This window comes from Pieris brassicae, chromosome 7 (genome assembly GCF_905147105.1).
Source record: "Pieris brassicae chromosome 7, ilPieBrab1.1, whole genome shotgun sequence".
Taxonomy (NCBI): Eukaryota; Metazoa; Arthropoda; class Insecta; order Lepidoptera; family Pieridae; genus Pieris; species Pieris brassicae.
In genome coordinates, this window is record NC_059671.1 from 14,628,945 (window position 1) to 14,648,231 (window position 19,287).

Below are 19,287 nucleotides of genomic sequence, written 5' to 3' on the forward strand. Positions count from 1 at the left end.
TCAAGAATTTCTGGATGAATCTAGTCAGTGATGTTGACAGGTATTTGAATTCGGTTTTAAATGATTATTCATTATTTTGTAAATAAAGAAAGTAATACTTTAATTTATTCAAAAATAATGGATCATTCACCGATAGGTAGTTTTACAATTTGATAAGTACTACATTAAAAAAAATTAAATGTATTTTTTAATGGTGAAAAACCACAGACATTACTCATTCTATCATAAAATACAAGTTAAAGTTTTACATATTAAAACAAACTCTGCTACTAACCAAGTCCGACAAATTAAAGGTTCACACTTGACTTTTATAGTGACAGCGATGCCTTTTGTGTGCAAAATGCTGTTCTCTCAATATACGTAGTACTACACAACCTTGGAAACGCGTGGCACATAACCGCAATTGAGATCGGGAGCGCTTTTGGAAGTTACAGAATAAGGGACAAACAAGTATTTTTTTTCTTTTCTCTACCAGTCTGATCATACATTCTCTATCCGCGTTAATATGATCGTAGCATGATCTTATAGAATAGAGCATTTATTTTTAAAATAACGTAATTTCCGAAATTAATCGGACCACGCGTTCAGCCTTATTCAGATAAGTTCTCAAAACTAAATAAATTATGCCTACGTTCGCCGATATTACTAAACGAATTTGTTGGTGCAATAATATTTAACATAGCCTACGTAGCATTTATTCTCTTACAAATAAAACTTTTTAACAAAATACTAAGTATATATTTTATTAAATTAGAATAAAACAATGGATCACATTTCCATATAAATGCTTATCTTTGCCGCGTGGGCAACAACAGTGATAGAGCGGTCATGGCGTCAGGGAACAGAGAATGGTAATTGACAAGCGGGACGTACGCCGCGGTAATAACGCGTCCGGCGAACCATCTTCCGTGTAGCGTGTTGACCGACGCCACAGCGGTTGCTATTGTTGGACATTTGCAATATACGTTGCCTTGGGGTGATGCTTTATCCACGTATACGTGTAGGACACCACCGTGCTTATTGCATTCGCTGATGACATCATCTCGGATTTCAATGTCCCAGCTGGGGTTTGTTTCCCTGTAACACATTTTGGTTTTGTATTGAATATATTCAATGTTACAATTGCAAACAAAATAAGAGATATAGAATAAGAGGTATCGTAATAATAATAAGTTCACTCATTCAGACGCTCTTTAAACATTATTTCAACTACTCTAGTAGTGGCTGAATGATATTTCGACATCGCTGGCCTTCTTATAAAAGGAGAAACAAGTTACTTTTAAATGAAAGTCTACCACTGTGACAAACAAGATACTAAATTTTATTTTATACATAATAGGTACGAGATCAAAGCAATGTGCGAGACTGAAATATCTAAAATTAGGCGACATATTATGGGAAATTTGTATATCATACTACTTTTATAAAACAATTCTATGTAATTAAAATAGAAAATAGTAATTAAAGTGTTTACGTATTAATCTAATAATAAAACACCAAAACTTACGTGGCTGGATCAAACATGTTATTCAGCATGAAGCATTGCGTGGCTATAGGTGGCGTAATCTGTGGCTGTGTGGCTAAGGCAGTGCCTGCACCCATCAGCACTGACGCTGCTGCAGGAGGGATCTAGAAATATAAGTAAGTATTATGTTACATCACATTAATAGTTTCTGCTGATTGGTAAGTAGTAATCGACATACATGTATGTACGTCTACTTATACAATGTGTTTATACGTCATGGCATTTTTTTTATTTAAAGGATATCAGTGCCAATATATTAAAATACAAGGAAAATGTACATAATTAAGAAACCCATTTTCCCATACAAAAAAAGTGAAACAAATTTCCGAACATTGGCATTTTAGTTCGAAACGATTAAAAGAATACATACAGCTAGGACGTAAATATTATGTTAGTTATAATTCACTTGTGTTCAAATCATAACAAATTTAGATTAATAGGATATGACTATTTACTTTTTCAGAAATATTGTGTGAATATTTGAATGAATCTCAATGTGTGCCTTGTAGAGGACCTATCAAATTATGTTTTATTTGTAATTAATATCAAAATTATTACAGCGATAATAGCAATAATTTCTGTGAATTCATATTGGGTTTTAAAAATCACATTATTTATTCTTAAGACTTAGGATTAATACTCGCGCATAAGGGATCGGCACAGATCGACACAAATTTTGGTCACAGCGACAAATCGACTGAGAGGTTAAAAGGTAAGAATTGCAGGGCCATAAATAGATAGCGTAACACAAAACGGCAGAATATCAACTTGTCAATGAGAACTATCGATTGTCAAAAAACATTTTTGACCAAACAGCTAAGTTTTAATTCAAAATTTGAAAATCTTTAAAATCGTTGAGCTCTTGTGCGTTGTCATGGCAACGGGATTCGCTACGAAATGTATTGTACACGGGGTCCATTACCTGTAGGCCGGTGCCTTCAGCCAATTTGAACATCAGCTGTAACCGTCCTGTAGCACCAAGATCAACTCCAGCACGATCCAGTTCATCAGCATCAAAGCGAGTGTTAGAGCCACCATCGGCCCTTTCAGTTACATTTCCAACCTTCATTGGTCGACCAGCTAGTTCAAACCCATTTAACTGCTCCATTGCTTTTTTGGCATCTGTGGCATTGTGGAACTGAAATATAAGTATCATAATATGAATAATGTGTTTGATTGTTAAATAAGGATGTGAAGTGTTATTTAACAAATAACACTATCAATGATTTAATGTTTTTCTAGTGGTCAAGCAAGGCCTATGCCTTCTATATTTATCTTTACAAAATTTAAGATTCAAGGTACTATTACTAATATTTAAATAACTCAAAAAAGCACATGCATTTGGAGCCACTCGTTATGATTTCTGACGCGACAATTGATTTTGTGGCGTGCGCAGTATTACAGTCTAAATCTGTTATAACGACATCGAAGAGGCTACTCATATTTGGTCCTAAAAACTTGTTGTCGTAACAGCCGATGACGTTGTTATTAAGTACCTAATACATACAATTCAGCCAGGACCTTTGATTTTCGTCAATAACCGGTATGTTGTTCTAAAGGATGTCGTCGTAAACGATTGTGAGTGCAATCACTTACTGTCTTAAAAACTAAATGATACTTTAACAAACAAAAAATACATACTGTTAGAAAGCCATATCCTTTGCTCTTCCCTGTATCTGGATCAGTCATAAGTTGAATATGGTCAATCTTTCCGAATGGTTCAAAAATTCCTCTTAACATATCTTCTGTTATATTAAAGTGTAATGAGCCTACATATAGTCTTGTAGGACCATTGCTTGCCTTTGGTGCTAAGTTTGGTAAAGAGTTACCCACTCTGTTCTTCTCTGCTTGTGTGTGTTGTACAATAATAGGAACACCTAGTAGTTTTTGGCCAGTTAATCCTAGAGCCTGAAATTAACCAAATTTATTAATATTTATTTATTAATATATACTGTTTTCTTATACACTTTTGATACTTACTAATGGTACAGATTCAGCATCTTTAAACTCAATGTATGCAATTCCTTTAAACCGTCTTGTCTTGTTACAAGTTATGAGTCTTACATCCCTTACTTTTCCTACAGATGAGAAAAATTCTTCTAAGTCTTTAGCTCTAATTCTTTGAGATAACTGCATACAGAATACTGTACGTAAATCTCTTTCTTCTGGAGGTAGGTCATCTAGTTTTGGTTCAATACCTCTTGATTTTGATCGGTATTCTTCTTTTCTAGGTTCTTCTTCTTTACTCTTTTCACTTTTGTGCGAATGACTCCGGCTACTTTCTCTTTCCCGACTTCTCTGTCTTTCCTTGCTTCGCCTCTTTTCTTTATCTTTATCGCGATCCCTTTCTCTCCCTTCCCTATCACGTTCTCGCTCTTTGTCTTTATAACTTCGGTCTTTATCGCGGTCTCTACGCTCCCCCCTGTCCTTGTCACGCTCTCTGTCCCTCTTGTCGTCTCTGTCCCTCTTGTCATCTTTGTCTCTTGAACGCCGAATTTCTCTGTCACGCGATCTTCTTCTATCCCTTGATCTACTGCGTCTACAGTAAATAAATTTTTTTTTTTACATTTAATACAAGAAGCTTTCCAATTAAGGCCAATTATATTAAGGAGAAATAACGTAATCTTGTGTTGGAAAAACATATAAATTTCATAGAACATGTTTTACTATTTAATAAAATATCACTGTACTCAAACTAAGGACCAAGTGAGAAGCAAATATCTCTGGTACATAATGGCAGCGTAAAAGTGGCTATTAATATACATATATCCTTTAAATTAAATTACATAACATACATAAAACAATAAAAAAACTGGTAAACATATTCAAGTATAAATTAGGGAAAATACATATCTGCAATGCAGAAAGGAGTGTCATCATACTAATATTATAAAAAAATATTTTTTATACCCAGATTACCATTCAAATAAAATAACCTTGGAAAACCAATGATTGTTGTATAATCAAATAATTACACAATGGTAGGATTTTAACATCATAAAATCCCATTATTATCAAAAGTAAAAAAGTTTTTTACAATTACTAATGTAGAATATTGAGTACACATTTTTTGTTTGTCTTGACTCCTTTGAGCATTCAGATTCCTCTTAATTTTCAAACTCGAAAAATTTACTTGATTTTGGGAGACAACACATACCTTCTTCCACCATCCTTTTCCCTGTCCCTGTGCTTATCAGAATACTTGTCCGATCGATGCTTCGTAGACGAATTATCCTGTCACACAAAGCACAAGGTAGAAGCAGCGCCACAGCAACACACGCCGAGTGAATAAATAAAATGCATTAGTTAAATTGAATTGATTGTGCTACAAAATAGTGACATTCCTTTGATATGAAATAATATCAAAGAAATACACTCAGGTTTGGAAAGTCTTAAACTACACAGGACTATTTGAGGACTGTGTGCCCGTGGGTGGTTGAGCTGTTGCCGAATCTAAACTTACCGTTTACAAAACCACTGACTAAGGTTGCACACAGCGCTAACATCACACAGGAATACTTCTGCAAAAGATTGATGACCCATAAACTTATGGTCTTGTTCAAAACTTTTCTAAATATGTAAATCTTATAAAAAAATTGATACCATAGTGGTGTAATGAATAAAAATATTAAGTAGTAGTGGATACCTCATAGTGTTCACGTCGGTGAAGTATGCTCGACAAATACCACAAAGTTCTATAAATACAAGAAATGATTCTCAAATGTAGTTTTGCTTTCATTATTGATTATATTCTTTAAAATTGTGCTTTTGAATCTGCTTAAATATTTATAAAAATAAAGTTCATGACAAAACACAATTTTAATTAATCCTGAACTTTTTCCAAACAGGGCAATAAATGACAAAGATATCAAAAATAATTTGTAAATTTATGTAAATTACGCCAATTTTGTGACAAATATCTACTCTGGAATGTATTAACTGCTATATTAAATTATATGGAGAGCTTACCGATTTAATGTATGGGGCCTCAAGCATAGCTTCTACATCAAAATCTTCCGCCATCCTGTAAATTAATCATTGTTTGAAGTACATAAAAAATACAATAGAAAGTAGTTTGACACTAAGATTTGTTAATATTAATTTTCAAGCTCTATATTTCTACAAAAAAATCTAGTATTAGAACATCTTTCTTAACTCCCTAAGAGACTTGGTGTATGTATTCAGGGAAATTATTTAGTATAACAAACAAAATTATTGGACTGGATATAGTATAAAGTATTTAGCAGTCGGCGGTAACCATTACAAATTTAAAGATATACTAACTACGAACATTAAAACAAAATGATCAGTATGTATTTAAAATGTCATGATTAAACAGTGTTGAAAACGACTACCCAATTACTAATAATAAAAGAGAAAATGAATGTTAACTTAATAATTGATGTTAATATTAAGGCACCCTTATAATCTCAAAATGGCGTTCGATATTGCTGTCCATAAGTGTTAGCGTTGGTTGGTTATAATTCGTAAAATTTACCTGGATTCGGAGGACTGAAATTTTTCAATAACACTGCCTTATTTATAGAATTAAACTTCGCAAACTTACAAACATCGATTTCGTAAAAAATAACGAGTATGTTGTAAAGTATAAACTTGCAGGTATGCTTGAAAGTGCAAGAAAATAGAAATGAACAATTAATATGGCGGATGGCTAATGAGCCAGTGATACCATCGCTTACGGAATGTTCTCCCCAAGACTAACTTCGATTAAAAAAACCCCTAAAGTTTTTGTTGTTTTAATTCGTATTTCAAATATGAATTAAAGATACAATCAAGTAATATAAACTAACTGTTATATTTAGCTTAATTTACACATTTACATAATTAAATTAAACGATTTTCATATACAAACGATTTTATATTCCTTAATTTTTCTTGGCTTTAATAATATATTTTAGATTTTCCTTATTTTCTTTTCTCGCATTATGTTTTACTATTATAACTGCAGAGTCTTTTATTTCGATCTTACAGTATAATATAATATATATAAAATATCAGAAAGCTTTACTTTTTGATATTTTCGTTATTGCCACGCTAGAGTTTCTACTTAGATTACTTTATTGTTTGGGTTCGAAGCTTAATATAAATAGTAAAGATTAGTATGTTTTTTAAGAATATAGATTCCCACCTTACAACCCACCAAAATAAATGGTAACCTTAAAATCCCCTGGGTATCTTTTTCCCCTTTCAATTTGGAGGTAAACACCCAAGTTGGCATCATTGCAATGAGTTACAAAGTAAAAATGACAATATGGCGGAAGCAGCTGTTTTTTTTCAATTTATTCTTACATGACCATGGATACCAGTCTTTCAGTCACAACTCACAAAGCAGCCGTCCGCTGTATGTTGTGCTAACTTGCCATGTACTTAATAATAGTTTTGACTTTTTATTAAATTATTCAAAAGCCTAATATAGCTTAGAGGAATTACGTCAACCTTTTAAGGAGGAAATAAAAAAGAATAATTTAACATAAAACGGTGTAATACGCATAGAGCCTAGTGAACACTGTACGGTCAAATACCAACATATCTGTTGTAGCACAATGCTACATATGTTTCAATACAATTCAATTTAACTATTAATGCATTTTATTTATCTAAAACTTTTATGGCTGACAATGACGTGGTTAATACTCCTAAGTCATAACTTTCAAACGGAAGATTCTTCGAAGAATTTCAGGGCCTGTTTGCGACGATGGTATTTGCGCTATTTGTTCAATTAAAAACATTTTATAAAATGGGACAGGTTCTAGTGATTTGTACACGTACACCGAATATGGTAAATATGGGAGATACATCAGATAAATAAATCTATGTCCTCGAATTTATTTGAAGTAGTTTAAAATTTACATTATTATTACAAAATTGCTTTTTTGACCTTTACGAGTAACCAAAGTTTTAAATAATTGTTGTAATACAACTTAAACGTTTTGTCGGAAAACTACACAAAACTACACGTTGGGCGGAAATTCGTCGACGGCTATTGTATCTATCTTTACATTCATACATCTGTGCTAGTATCTGTAGTCTGTTATTTGTATATTTCCTTTGGCTTTTACACGCTATTGTGAATGTGAATTAATAAGTAATAACATTCATTGCCTGAACGTTCATCAATTTTAATGTGTATTCAATTTTATTCTGAAGTCTGAACTCTTAATAAATTAGTTTGATTATCCTAAATATTTATATTTTAATGTATTATTTATGTTACGCTAACTGTAAATTGTATCTTTATAGTTAGGTAGTTTTCTATTGTGAGTAGCCAGTAATCCAATCTATATTCTAAAATACAAGGGATTACAGTAAGATATAAAAAAAGCAAATCAATTATTAATTGAATTGTTCGGTAAGAATTTGCAAAAATGACCACTGCTGCAAGGCCTACATTTGATCCTGCCCGAGGCGGCCAGGGTCGAGGTGAAAAAGATTTAAGTGCTATTTCGCGACAGTATTCCAGCCGAGATTTACCTGGGCATACCAAACTTAAGTACAGGTATGTATAAAAAATACTGTTATAATAATAACAGTATTTTTATATTAAATTAAATTTTTATAATAATAAATAATATAGTTCCTGGTATATGGGAAAGGTACTTCCTCAATAGTTTCTCAGTTTCACGCATCTGACTATAAGTGTATTACTTATCTGTTATAATCTAAACCTAATCAGCACACTGTATTCATTCAGATTCTTTGTTTCATAACTTGTTTAATTATTATGGTAGTTCCTATAGTTTTTTTAAAGACCGTCTATATTATATATTTTTATTTGTTAAAACTAAAATCAATATTTGATATAAACTACTTGTTTGTTTTGTGTATGTTAACAAACATATAACAGGCTACAATAGTAACAATAAATCTTAATTGCAAATAAAATAATGTCAAAAATGATTATCTTAATATTCTTTTCTTGCATGATATAATATAACTATTACCTTTAACCATTAGACCTTTAGGCTTTTTGCCATTCATTTTCTGTAATTTTGTAAATCTAACATCAATCTTTAATTTTCTATTGTATATTTTAGAGAGCAAGGGCAAAGCACAACTGAGGAATTAAGGTCGCGTGACTTTCGTAAGGAATTGGATGAAAGAGAAAAAGAAATTAAAGCACCAAACAGGAGACATGCTGAGCCTGCACCAAAAAAAACAAAAGCAGATCAAGTCCCCGCAGCCAGTCTAGATGCAGATGATCCACTAGAGGGAGATTCTTCAGACTCTGATGACTCTGATGATGACACTGCTGCTTTATTAGCAGAATTAAATAAAATAAAGAAGGAGCGTGCTATTGAGCAGGCTAAAAAGGTAATAATTTATTAAAACTTATCAATAGAACTGATAGTGAGCCACTATTCTTTGCACTTTTATTGCTGTCTAGATTCAGTAAACATACACTTTTGTTTTATGAAGTTCTTTATAATTAAATTTTAGGATGCTGAAAAGAAACAAGAGGAAGAAAGAATAAGGATGGAAAATATACTGTCTGGCAATCCCCTGCTTAATTACTCTGCCGCCGCACAAAAAAATGATTTAAAGGTATTATTGAGAAAAAATTGTTTCTTTATTATTTTTATAGTTCAATTTAAAATGTATTATCCTTTTTGCAGGTTAAAAGGCGTTGGGATGATGATGTTGTTTTCAAAAACTGTGCTCGCTCCGAACCAGACAAAAAAGTAAATAATTTTATAAATGATTCTCTGAGATCAGAATTTCATAAGAAGTTCATGGAAAAATATGTAAAATAATTTTTAATTAATTTAAATAAACTTATTAATTTTGTATTATTTTTCTTATTGAGGTAAAAATTGCATAGTAGAAAAACAAATATTACGAAGTCATACAACCATCTAGGACTCAGTGTATTATGAGTGTCCACTTGGGTTATGAGAAATGGCCATTATTATTATACATTTTGACCCAAATGGCCAAACTTATGCGAAAAAAAAAATATATTAAATATCAATAGATTTTGTATTTTTTAAAACATTTCTATTACTGCAAATGTTTTTATAAATGAAATATATTAATTGAGATATGAACATATATGTATTTCACTAATTCCTTCATAGCTTTTTCCGTTTTCTATTTCTTGCCTGTAAACAAATTAACAAAAATATTTTATTTATTAAAAAAAAAAATAAAGATTTTTGATTTAAAATAAAGCCGATAACAATCGGTATACGTGGTTTGCTTAGACTAATAAATACTTTTGTACTTTTAACATTAGTTTCATCAAATTTGTTAAAAAGAACGCGCATTCATTGAGGATTGCGGAATGTTGGGCCGAGAGCGATAAATGTTTACGTGATTACGATATTGAGATGGGAGGGGAGGCGAGGTTGTGGCGAGCCACCTTGACTAGGCAGGTTCACTGGCTCTCGCGCGCCGGCCAATTCACAATTGCCAGTCAGTGCTCGTTAGTCGCAAAGTGAACGCGGCAGTGCTCCGCAAAATGGCTGTGTCAAAAACTATATGGCATTGCGCCGGTTTGTTATTGTTTATTGTGGTATCTTGTGCCGCGCTTTCCGGGTTATATATTGATAATGGTGTGGATCAAACAATTATACACCACTCAATGACGCGTCATGAAAGACAGGTTGTTGAACACGAAATATTAGAATTGTTGGGACTCGGCGAGCGACCGAGGCGTGCGCAAGCGCCACCCTTGGACCGCTCAGCGCCAAGCTTTTTACTGGACGTCTATAAGCAGTTAGCTGAGGAGCACGAGCAAGCTCGGCCTACCCGAAGCTCTGAAATGGCTCTTAGTGGCGAAGAGCAAAATGCAATCGACGAGAGCGATCTTATTATGACATTTCAGAGCAAAAGTAAGTGCACTAACAATTAAAATTAATTAAGTCGAGCCATACCTAAAGATGTACTTGAAATGGTAACGAATAGGAGTTGTAGATTAATAATTAGATTTAATGCAGTAACATTTAAAATAGTGACAATTAACATTTCCTTTATGTTAGAAAACCAGACATTTACAATATAAACATTAGAAATATTTGTTGATATTACTTAAGGAAGTAAAAATATTCACTCACGTTATTTCTTCGAAATTCAGTCTCAATAACATACAAAATATTATTATATACATTGCAGTGGGGTGCATTGCTATCAGTAAACACTAAACATTAACCACTTAGGTACCTATTTTTAGCATCGCTTCCCTTTAGATAGCCATTCTGATAAATCCCTCTTGAACAAACATATTTCATTGAAGTATTGTATTTTTCGACCTTAACGACTATTTGGGAAACATACCTGTTGATCGGCTTTGGGCATTGTTTACGAGGAACACTTACAGAATTTTATATTCTCAGGTAGCGATGATTCATTAATAACTTTTTGCCTTTGGCTGGCGCTGACTTACCGTCTTATCAGCTAACATTTACTGTATCTAAATTTGAAAAAAAACATGAGTATTAAAATGTGTTATACAAATTACAATAATGATTTTTTTTACATTATATTCAGGGTTAAAACTTCTCATCTTTCTATTGGATTGATACTGGTAATAACTGTGTATCACAATTATTGTGATGTCCAGTTATTTTCATAGACACACGTGCAACGAGTGTCAGCTTACATCTAGTTTGTTGTGCCACCTGTGTCACCTAATGAGATAATCAATTTGCATTTAAGAATATATTTAGAATTATTTTAACATATCTTTTTTACTTTTTGTTTTTCATGTATAGTTTATTTTTTGTTCCTGTTTAGTTTCTTCTTTATAACTATATGTAATATATATTTTTGCACTTCTTGCCTACCTTATGTAATTTAATACATTTTTTTCTTTACTCCCAGTGTTTGCCTGGAAGAGATCGCTCGAAAGCGATAAGGCCGCCAGTTGCCCTCCTTTTCATTTAATTATGTTAAAATTTTATATTGTAATGTAACGAAGTGTTAATAAAATAAATAAATAACATATTTGAGAATATAATTTTCAAGCTGCAAGCACTGCAGAGTTTTCACCCCAACTTTGATATTGCCACACATCCAGTAGACAACATTTAAAAAATATATTTTTTATAAATTTTCTGCACAAAGACATCATTTAAACATTAATATCAAGCCTAACTTTAGACTAATAAGTAATTTAAATCTAACCTATTTTTCTAAAAGGCATATTTAACATAACAAAGTATCTAATAACACAACTTATAGTTTCTATTAAGTGTACTATTTTTCCATAGTTTAGTTCTTTAGCACTATTACGCTTACTTATTTACGAATCGTTTTACTCACATATATAAAAATAATATTTTTTAAACCATAACCTATAACCTTGATATAGGAGTTCTACGTATATGAGTAAATCCAATTTTAAAATATATTTTATAATTTTTTAGAACTTAACGTAGAATTTCAGCCCTAATGTATCTCTTCCTGCGCTGGCGCCGTTAGTTCCGTGTTACTCAATCACGGTTAACAGCCTTTCGGATATAATATTACTACGTATTAGACGTTTTTATGGTAAATGTATTTTTCAGAACACCACTTGGGCGTCTTACGTCATGGTCATGGAAGGCATATATGGTTTGAAGTTACTGGCGCTCCTAGTGACGCTTCCTCCTTACTTACTGCTGAGCTGAGACTTCATCAGGCACCAACACATACAGTGGACCCTGCTGATCTTTACACCGTTGTTGTTCATCGGGTGGTCAGCGTTGATAATTTAGGGTAAGGTCCTAAAATATAGGTTTTATAAAGGTGTAAGTAGTATGGGAATACATTAACAAAGTGTTTTATGCTTTTGTATGCAATTTTAATCACAGTGAAAGTTTATATTTCTATAAATGAGACTGTATACAGAACTTTGTGTGTTCGTTAGGTACTACCATCCAATATAGAATCTGTAAATGTTAACGAACGAAAGCTATTTTGTAACAGTATCGTTTTGTTATACTAGACCCTATTCAATTTAATAATTATATTTTGATTATTACTGTTAGGAATCTAAAGAATAGAACATTCAAATCCAGGCTTTCTCATTTTTGACAAATTTATGATGCAATTCTTAAACCATAACATGTATCACTGAATGAATTATGTAAACATAATTATATCTAGAACAAAAATGCTCATAAGATTACATTCCTTCCAGAGGTATGCAAATGGAGCAGGTAGCAGCAGTAAACACGAGCGCCAGCGCTGAAGGGTGGCTGGAGTTCAACGTAACAGCTGCCTTAGCTTCGTGGCTTGGAGCTCCCGCAGACAATCGTGGCTTCTTTATCACTCTTCACCCTCATACACAACCAGGCAAGTTATGTTTACTTTTATTATAATTTTGTTTTTGAAACTATTACTGTTTTTATTTTAAGGTAAGTCATTTCTTGATTTGACTACATAATTCAAATTCATTAAATATGTAAAAGTAAAAAATCTAAAATCATCTTTTATAGCGAAAATTCGATTTTTTTTTCTTCAATTTATGACTATAATAGTTAGATTGTGTCTGTCAGGTTAAGTCGATAAGGAGATCTATGCATTATTTTTTGCTAACAATACGGGAATACGGCTCAAGCTATTTTTATGGTTTAACAAAGCTGTCTGTTTCCCAGTTTTTGTCTATGACAAACTTCTTATATGCGTCAAGGGTTTTCTCGTTACCAGGCCATAAAATTAAGAATAATAAACAAAAATGTTTGCGTCACGCTGGGTTTTGGTGCCAATAATTTTGTTTTGTGTTATCTTTCCCTTCATTGTTTTGGTATTTACGTTTGGTTACGTATTTATGGACGGTTTTTATCTATTATCACTATATACGTATGATACGATAAGTATATACTATATATGTATGTTGTTTTCTTTAATCCGTCGATATAAACAAAAATAACAAATTTTTATTGTAACTTAAATTCTAGAACGCCATGTTAAACCGGAAGAAATAGGTTTGGAAGAGAATCACGGTCCTAACTCCGAAGGCAAGCAGCCATTTTTGGTAGCATTTTTTAAAAATGGCCCAAAATTAGGCGGCGCTGACGCGGGAGCTAGGAAAAAAAGAGAGGCAAGGCGGTGGCGCTCACACGGATATTCAGAAAATTATTTGAGGAACCCTCTAACAGGTAACTATAATTTACATGCGACTTTTGAAAATTGCAGTTCTTGTATAGAAAACGATTAAAAATATTTCTGGCAACATTTCCCGAATTCCAAAACATCAAAACATAACAAAACTGTATTGATGCCTAAAATCCATAATAATATAAGAGTATTTATTTCGTATAAATTATACTGTGCATGCTTAGTGCCGTGTTAATTTATGTGGCATTAGTAACTTCATTGTTACGTACGTATGTACGTAATAGTCGTGTGGCTTTTATCCGTCTTTTGTATTAGAAATAAGGCTTGAGAAAAAATTACTTTCAAAAGGTGATAACACTAAATTTGTATGGGAATGACATTAAGTCACGTGACCATTTTCATATAAATTTTCACACCTGTCAAAAAGTGATTTCGTGTAAGTCCTACGGCCTCTACCAATGAATGTGACTAATGCAATCTATCCAGCAATTAAGTAATTGAGATCAATTTAATGTTTTATTTATATAGATATAACATCAAGTCCTTAAAATTTCCTGAGAGATGGTTCTATATCCAACAAATTACCAAAGATAAATAGACAAATACAAAATCTGAAGTGATAAATCTTTACATGGTGACGCTGATCGCTCAAATTGTTGAAAAAATCAACAGATATTTTGATTTTACTTATATTTTTTCACAGACACATTACATTGGACCACCCGGAGTTGTGAAATTCAAACACTTTATGTCAGTTTTAAGGATTTAGAATGGCAGGTCAGTAAACCATACCATATAAATTTTACGTACTTAATCCAGGGTTTTTACTGCTCAAATTGTGTTATAATTTTAAATTATAATTACGGTGCTATGATTGCATGAAAAAAATGTATTAAAATATTATCAAAATTTTGTTTAAAATATAATATTTTTATTGCTATATATATTCAGGCTGTAGGCTTTAGTTTCAAAAATGTCAATGCAAAATGCTGATACAATTTATATCACCAACAATTAATTTTTCTTTTTAGGATTGGATAATAGCCCCCGAAGGATATGGGGCCTTTTATTGCAGTGGAGAATGCAATTTCCCTTTGAATGCTCATAAAAACGCTACAAACCACGCAATCGTCCAAACATTGGTTCATCTTTTATATCCAAACCAGGTGAGATTTTTACACTAATCCGGAGGTGAGAATAATCTTAAAAATTAACATAAGAGTGTCAATTGACAAAGTGACAAATTACTTATTACTATGGGGCCATAGTATATGAGTTAGCGCAATTGCAGCTTTCTGACCATAGAGGTTTTAGTTTGTTGAAGTTAGCTTTCTAAGCTTGTATAAATTATTGTTTTAAAGGTCGAAAACAGAAACCTTAGCTGTAGGCGATTTGTGCGACTCCTGGTTACTATTATAAAATTAACACGCTCACTCGGAAATAATAAACTAATAATAATAAAAACTAACTAAACTTAAAACATACCCTATTCATAAAAGGTAAATCAGTCTTATTGCAGTCTTTTAACTAAAGTTTCACAGATCATCTGTTCACCACAACAATATGACAGAACGAGACAAAAGAGTACTTTAGTTAAAATACTGGAATTAGAGGGATATAGTTTTTATGAGCTGTAGATTATAGTAAACTCCGTGTGACGTCCATCGATTTAACGAAAGCCTCGAAATCAATTGGCTTAGATTGGTTTAGCATGTTTTCTATATAATGGTACACTCTACATAGAATTACACCTACTATCAATAATGAAAACAATTGAGTTATAAAGTACTTTATTACTTTAGAATTACTAAAAACTGCGCAGCTGTGTACGTTCTTTTGTCGATACGATTTATTGTCCAACCCCGCTATAAACTCGACTGCTAGCACCATGCATACGAACTTTCTAAGATATTCATTCTTTTGTTTACTAATTGAGATTGCTTGCACGTGTAGACTGTTGTTGACCATGATTAAAAAGTAGGAGTCATGGATTATCTATACGTTTCTCTTCTCTTCATTTAACGACAACTCTCAATAACGCCATAAAATGCAAAGTCCCTTCAGTGTGGTTGTATAGAGTTTACACTGTATATATATATATATGCTTATATAAGCAAAATATTTAATAATTTTCTTATTATTCAGGTACCGAAACCATCGTGTGCACCAATCAAATTGTCTCCTATATCCGTGTTATACTATACAGACGACTCGAATGTAATTTTACGAAAATACAAAAATATGGTCGTTAAAAGTTGTGGGTGCCATTAAATTCTGAATTGTGCTAATTTTGATGTATATAAAATTTCCTTCAATATAAGTTACTTTTTTCCTGTATGAACTTTTCCATAACTTTAAAATAAATTGTGGGTTTATTTTATTAAAAGAATCTACCTTTTTGTCTCATTTACTTATATATGTAATTTTAAGAGTATACTATTACTGCTATTGTATGGATTTTATAATTATCCATAACAGTGGAACTAAAAAGTTTTTATCAGTTTCAGTGCTAATAAACATACAATAAAGCCATAACCCCTTGCAGAAAAATAAGATTAAGCTATTTAACTAAAACAGCCTTGGGAGACAAAATAAATTGAGAGATTGATGAACAGATACAGTCGACTTCTTACGTTAAAACGATGAAATTTTAGTTTCTTTATGAATATGGGGCAATTAGACTTATAATTCATTTATATACGGATTTATGTAGTTATCGTAAATTTCGTCTCCTCACTATTAAAAACAAATGCATCGATGTAAAATTCCATTGGTAATTGTTTACAGTAACTACATTCCTTATTTTTTACGTGTATTTATACAAATTTATTCAAATGAGAGATTTATGTACAGCAGTATTAGCACTTTTACCTTCAAACTAGTCTGTAGTCCATCCATTATATTACATTAATTAAAATATTTTAAGCTAATTGCGTTAATAGAATAGGAAATCAATAGTCTTCATAACTGTATGTTATATTTTTATTATGGCCGAACCTTTAGTGTATAAATAAAAATGAATTACAAAATTATTTCAACATTCATTATTGTCAAAGACAGATGTAAAAAATCTACATCTACATCATCTCTTTTGAAAGATAAGAGTAACCTATGAAGTGTTTTCATACATTAATTAACGAAATATTTTAAAATCTTGGGACATATTATGTCCATCCAGTGGAATGTGTAAAACATATTTTTGCAAACATATGTTTCACTCTAATATAAGATATTATATATTTTGAATTCTTTAAAAGTCTTTATTAAAGGAATAATGTGTAGGTTCACATTGCTTGAAATGATTTGTTTGAACAGGTCCCAAAGGGTACGCACGTCCCCTGAAGTTAAGTAAAAAATATTTTTGTTGTTATTTAAATGTTGCATAAAAGTTGTGTTTCTTCAGTCTTGTTTACCAAAGTGCTTCCCTGACCTTTCATTTCACCTATATTTTTTATAATTAAATTATTTGACGCCGTTACTTGGTTTATCCGCTGGTATTTGTCATTAAAGATTCGTATTCATTCGATATCAATAAGTTGATTAGATGATTAGTATTAGAAATAAATGAATGTGCCAATTCAACAAGTCGAATTTTAGCTTTAACTTTTTAATAAATTGTGTACAAAATAAATGTGTTTTACTTTTCATACTATTTGCGTTCACATGACATGTGGTATGAAATAAATTTTCAATATGTTTATATTTGTCTTACGTATGAAAAAAAAGTATGAGCTCCTTCAACTTATCATTGAAGGCAAAGTGGCAGGTAGAAGGAGACCGGGGTGCAGACTTACGTCTTGGTTAAATACTCTTCGGAAATGGTTGAGAGCGGGCTGTAATCAAAAAATATTTTTTGATTTGATTTGCTTTAAGTGTGTGATGTTTAAATTAAAAATAATAAATATGTATTGATCCTTCACTATAATTTTAAGACAGGGGCCGATTTTTGACAATCAACATACGATAATCTGAAAAATGTCGCGAAAGTACGACCTGAATTTTAACTCTGCATTTACCTAAATTGTTGAAGAAAATAATGTTAGGAATACTGAGGTCATAAATTAGTTTGTTGGCATCAGCTATTTAATTTCGACATTAGAGTCTACTTTTTAAAGGCTTCTTTGCTTGTGTTTATCCGTTTTTTTTATTTTTATAAAATAGGGGGCAAACGGGCAGGAGGCTCACCTGATGTTAAGTGATACCGCCGCCCATGGACACTCTCAATGCCAGAGGGCTCGCGAGTGCGTTGCCGGTCTTTTAAGAATTTTTACGCTCTTTTCTTGAAGGACCCTAAGTCGAATTGGTTCGGAAATACTTCAGTGGGCAGCTGGTTCCACATAGCGGTTGTGCGCGGCAAAAATTGCCTTGAAAAACGCTCAGTCCAGGAACCGCGGACGTCGAGGTGATACGGGTGGAATTTTGTATTCTGCCTCGACGTCCGATGATGAAACTCAGTTGCAGGTATTAATCCGAACAACTCCTCTGAACACTCTCCATGGTAAATGCGGTAGAAGATACAGAGTGACCCCACATCTCTACGCAACGCCAAAGGATCGAGCCGCTCTTCGATGGATACGGTCAAATGGAAGGAGCTGGTACTGGGGAGCCCCCGCCCAGAGGTGAGAACAGTATTTCATGTGGGGCCGTATTTGCGCTTTATAGAGTTGCAAGCGGTGGCCCGGAGTGAACCGTCTCGCCTTGCTGAGCACACCAAGCTTTTTGGAGGCAAATTTAGCCTTTCCCTCCAAATGACCGCGAAACTGAACGTCGTTCGATATGTCAACGCCAAGTATTCCGATGCTGGCTGTGGCTTCAAGAAGAGTGTTTTTCGAAAAGAGGAGTAGCGACAAAGGGTATTTTTTTCGCGGAAAACGCGCAAACTTGTGTCTTCTTGGGGTTAAATTGGACTAGGTTTAGTCTACCCCAGTCCGAGACTCCACGTAGTAAAGTTTCGACTTCAGACACAAGTTTGTTCCGGTACTCATCGACAACTGCCCGAGAAATACCTGCCCGGCCAGTGTAAAGAGTATCCCCAGTGCTGTCGTCCGCATAGCAATGAATGTTGCTAAGTTACAACATGTCATTGATATGCAGAATAAACAGGGTCGGGGATAGAACACAGCCTTGTGGGACCCCAGCATTCACGGGTTTAAGGTCGGAACATGCTCCGTCGACGACGACCTTGATGCTCCGATCGGCCAGAAAGCTGGAGATCCAGTCGCATAATTTCTCGGGAAGCCCGTAGGCTGGAAGCTTCGAGAGCAGTGCTCTGTGCCACACCCGATCGAAGGCTTTCGCTATGTCCAAACTAACCGCTAGCGCCTCCCCCTTGGACTCAATTGCCTCTGCCCATCTATGTGTAAGGTATACTAGAAGGTCACCAGCCGAACGACCACGACGAAAGCCGTACTGGTAATCGCTAATTAGCTGGTGGCCCTCTAGATACCTCAAGAGCTGGCCATTAATAATGGATTCCATTATTTTGGAGAACAAGGAGTTTATAGCTATTGGACGATAGTTGGACGGATCAGAGCGATCGCCTTTTTTAGGGATCGGATGTATCGACGCGGTCTTTCAGCACTTCGGGACAGTGCCGAGCGAGTACAGGTACCGGAATAGGCGCGTCAGGACCGGAGCCAACTCAGGAGCACAAGTACGCAGCACAATTAGAGGGATACCATCCGGCCCGCTCGACTTATGAA

The 19,287-nt window shown here is 33.4% G+C and overlaps 3 protein-coding genes across 3 annotated transcripts; 2 read left to right on the forward strand and 1 right to left on the reverse strand.

The window, feature by feature from the left end:
- Positions 1 to 727: 727 nt before the first annotated feature.
- On the reverse strand, positions 728 to 6,198 carry LOC123712023 (RNA-binding protein 39). Its single transcript, XM_045664930.1, has 8 exons — positions 6,024 to 6,198; positions 5,495 to 5,549; positions 4,683 to 4,759; positions 3,506 to 4,064; positions 3,167 to 3,433; positions 2,448 to 2,663; positions 1,508 to 1,629; positions 728 to 1,077 (listed from the first exon to the last, which is right to left on the reverse strand). The coding sequence occupies exons 2-8, from the start codon at positions 5,546 to 5,548 to the stop codon at positions 789 to 791; spliced, it is 1,584 nt and encodes a 527-aa protein (XP_045520886.1). The 5' UTR covers position 5,549; positions 6,024 to 6,198; the 3' UTR covers positions 728 to 788.
- A 1,407-nt stretch (positions 6,199 to 7,605) lies between these two features.
- LOC123711821 (protein CWC15 homolog) lies at positions 7,606 to 9,331 on the forward strand. Its single transcript, XM_045664644.1, has 4 exons — positions 7,606 to 8,042; positions 8,581 to 8,857; positions 8,984 to 9,088; positions 9,160 to 9,331. The coding sequence occupies exons 1-4, from the start codon at positions 7,912 to 7,914 to the stop codon at positions 9,295 to 9,297; spliced, it is 651 nt and encodes a 216-aa protein (XP_045520600.1). The 5' UTR covers positions 7,606 to 7,911; the 3' UTR covers positions 9,298 to 9,331.
- A 596-nt stretch (positions 9,332 to 9,927) lies between these two features.
- Positions 9,928 to 17,210, forward strand: LOC123712163 (protein 60A). The gene is made up of 7 exons (XM_045665142.1): positions 9,928 to 10,377; positions 12,052 to 12,241; positions 12,666 to 12,820; positions 13,426 to 13,626; positions 14,289 to 14,362; positions 14,617 to 14,751; positions 15,731 to 17,210. The coding sequence occupies exons 1-7, from the start codon at positions 10,005 to 10,007 to the stop codon at positions 15,854 to 15,856; spliced, it is 1,254 nt and encodes a 417-aa protein (XP_045521098.1). The 5' UTR covers positions 9,928 to 10,004; the 3' UTR covers positions 15,857 to 17,210.
- Positions 17,211 to 19,287: the final 2,077 nt, after the last annotated feature.

Excerpts from the sequence above, each read along its gene's own strand:
- LOC123711821 (XM_045664644.1), top strand. The coding sequence starts at position 7,912 with ATGACCACTGCTGCAAGGCCTACATTTGATCCTGCCCGAGGCGGCCAG. Across the intron at positions 8,858-8,983 it reads CTATTGAGCAGGCTAAAAAG|GATGCTGAAAAGAAACAAGA; the intron begins GTAATAATTTAT and ends ATTAAATTTTAG. Across the intron at positions 9,089-9,159 it reads CACAAAAAAATGATTTAAAG|GTTAAAAGGCGTTGGGATGA; the intron begins GTATTATTGAGA and ends TCCTTTTTGCAG.
- LOC123712163 (XM_045665142.1), top strand. The coding sequence starts at position 10,005 with ATGGCTGTGTCAAAAACTATATGGCATTGCGCCGGTTTGTTATTGTTT. Across the intron at positions 14,363-14,616 it reads TTAAGGATTTAGAATGGCAG|GATTGGATAATAGCCCCCGA; the intron begins GTCAGTAAACCA and ends TTTTCTTTTTAG. Across the intron at positions 14,752-15,730 it reads ATCTTTTATATCCAAACCAG|GTACCGAAACCATCGTGTGC; the intron begins GTGAGATTTTTA and ends CTTATTATTCAG.
- LOC123712023 (XM_045664930.1), bottom strand. The coding sequence starts at position 5,548 with ATGGCGGAAGATTTTGATGTAGAAGCTATGCTTGAGGCCCCATACATT. Across the intron at positions 4,760-5,494 it reads AGGCCCCATACATTAAATCG|GATAATTCGTCTACGAAGCA; the intron begins GTAAGCTCTCCA and ends TTTGTGTGACAG. Across the intron at positions 4,065-4,682 it reads GAAAAGGATGGTGGAAGAAG|ACGCAGTAGATCAAGGGATA; the intron begins GTATGTGTTGTC and ends TATTTACTGTAG.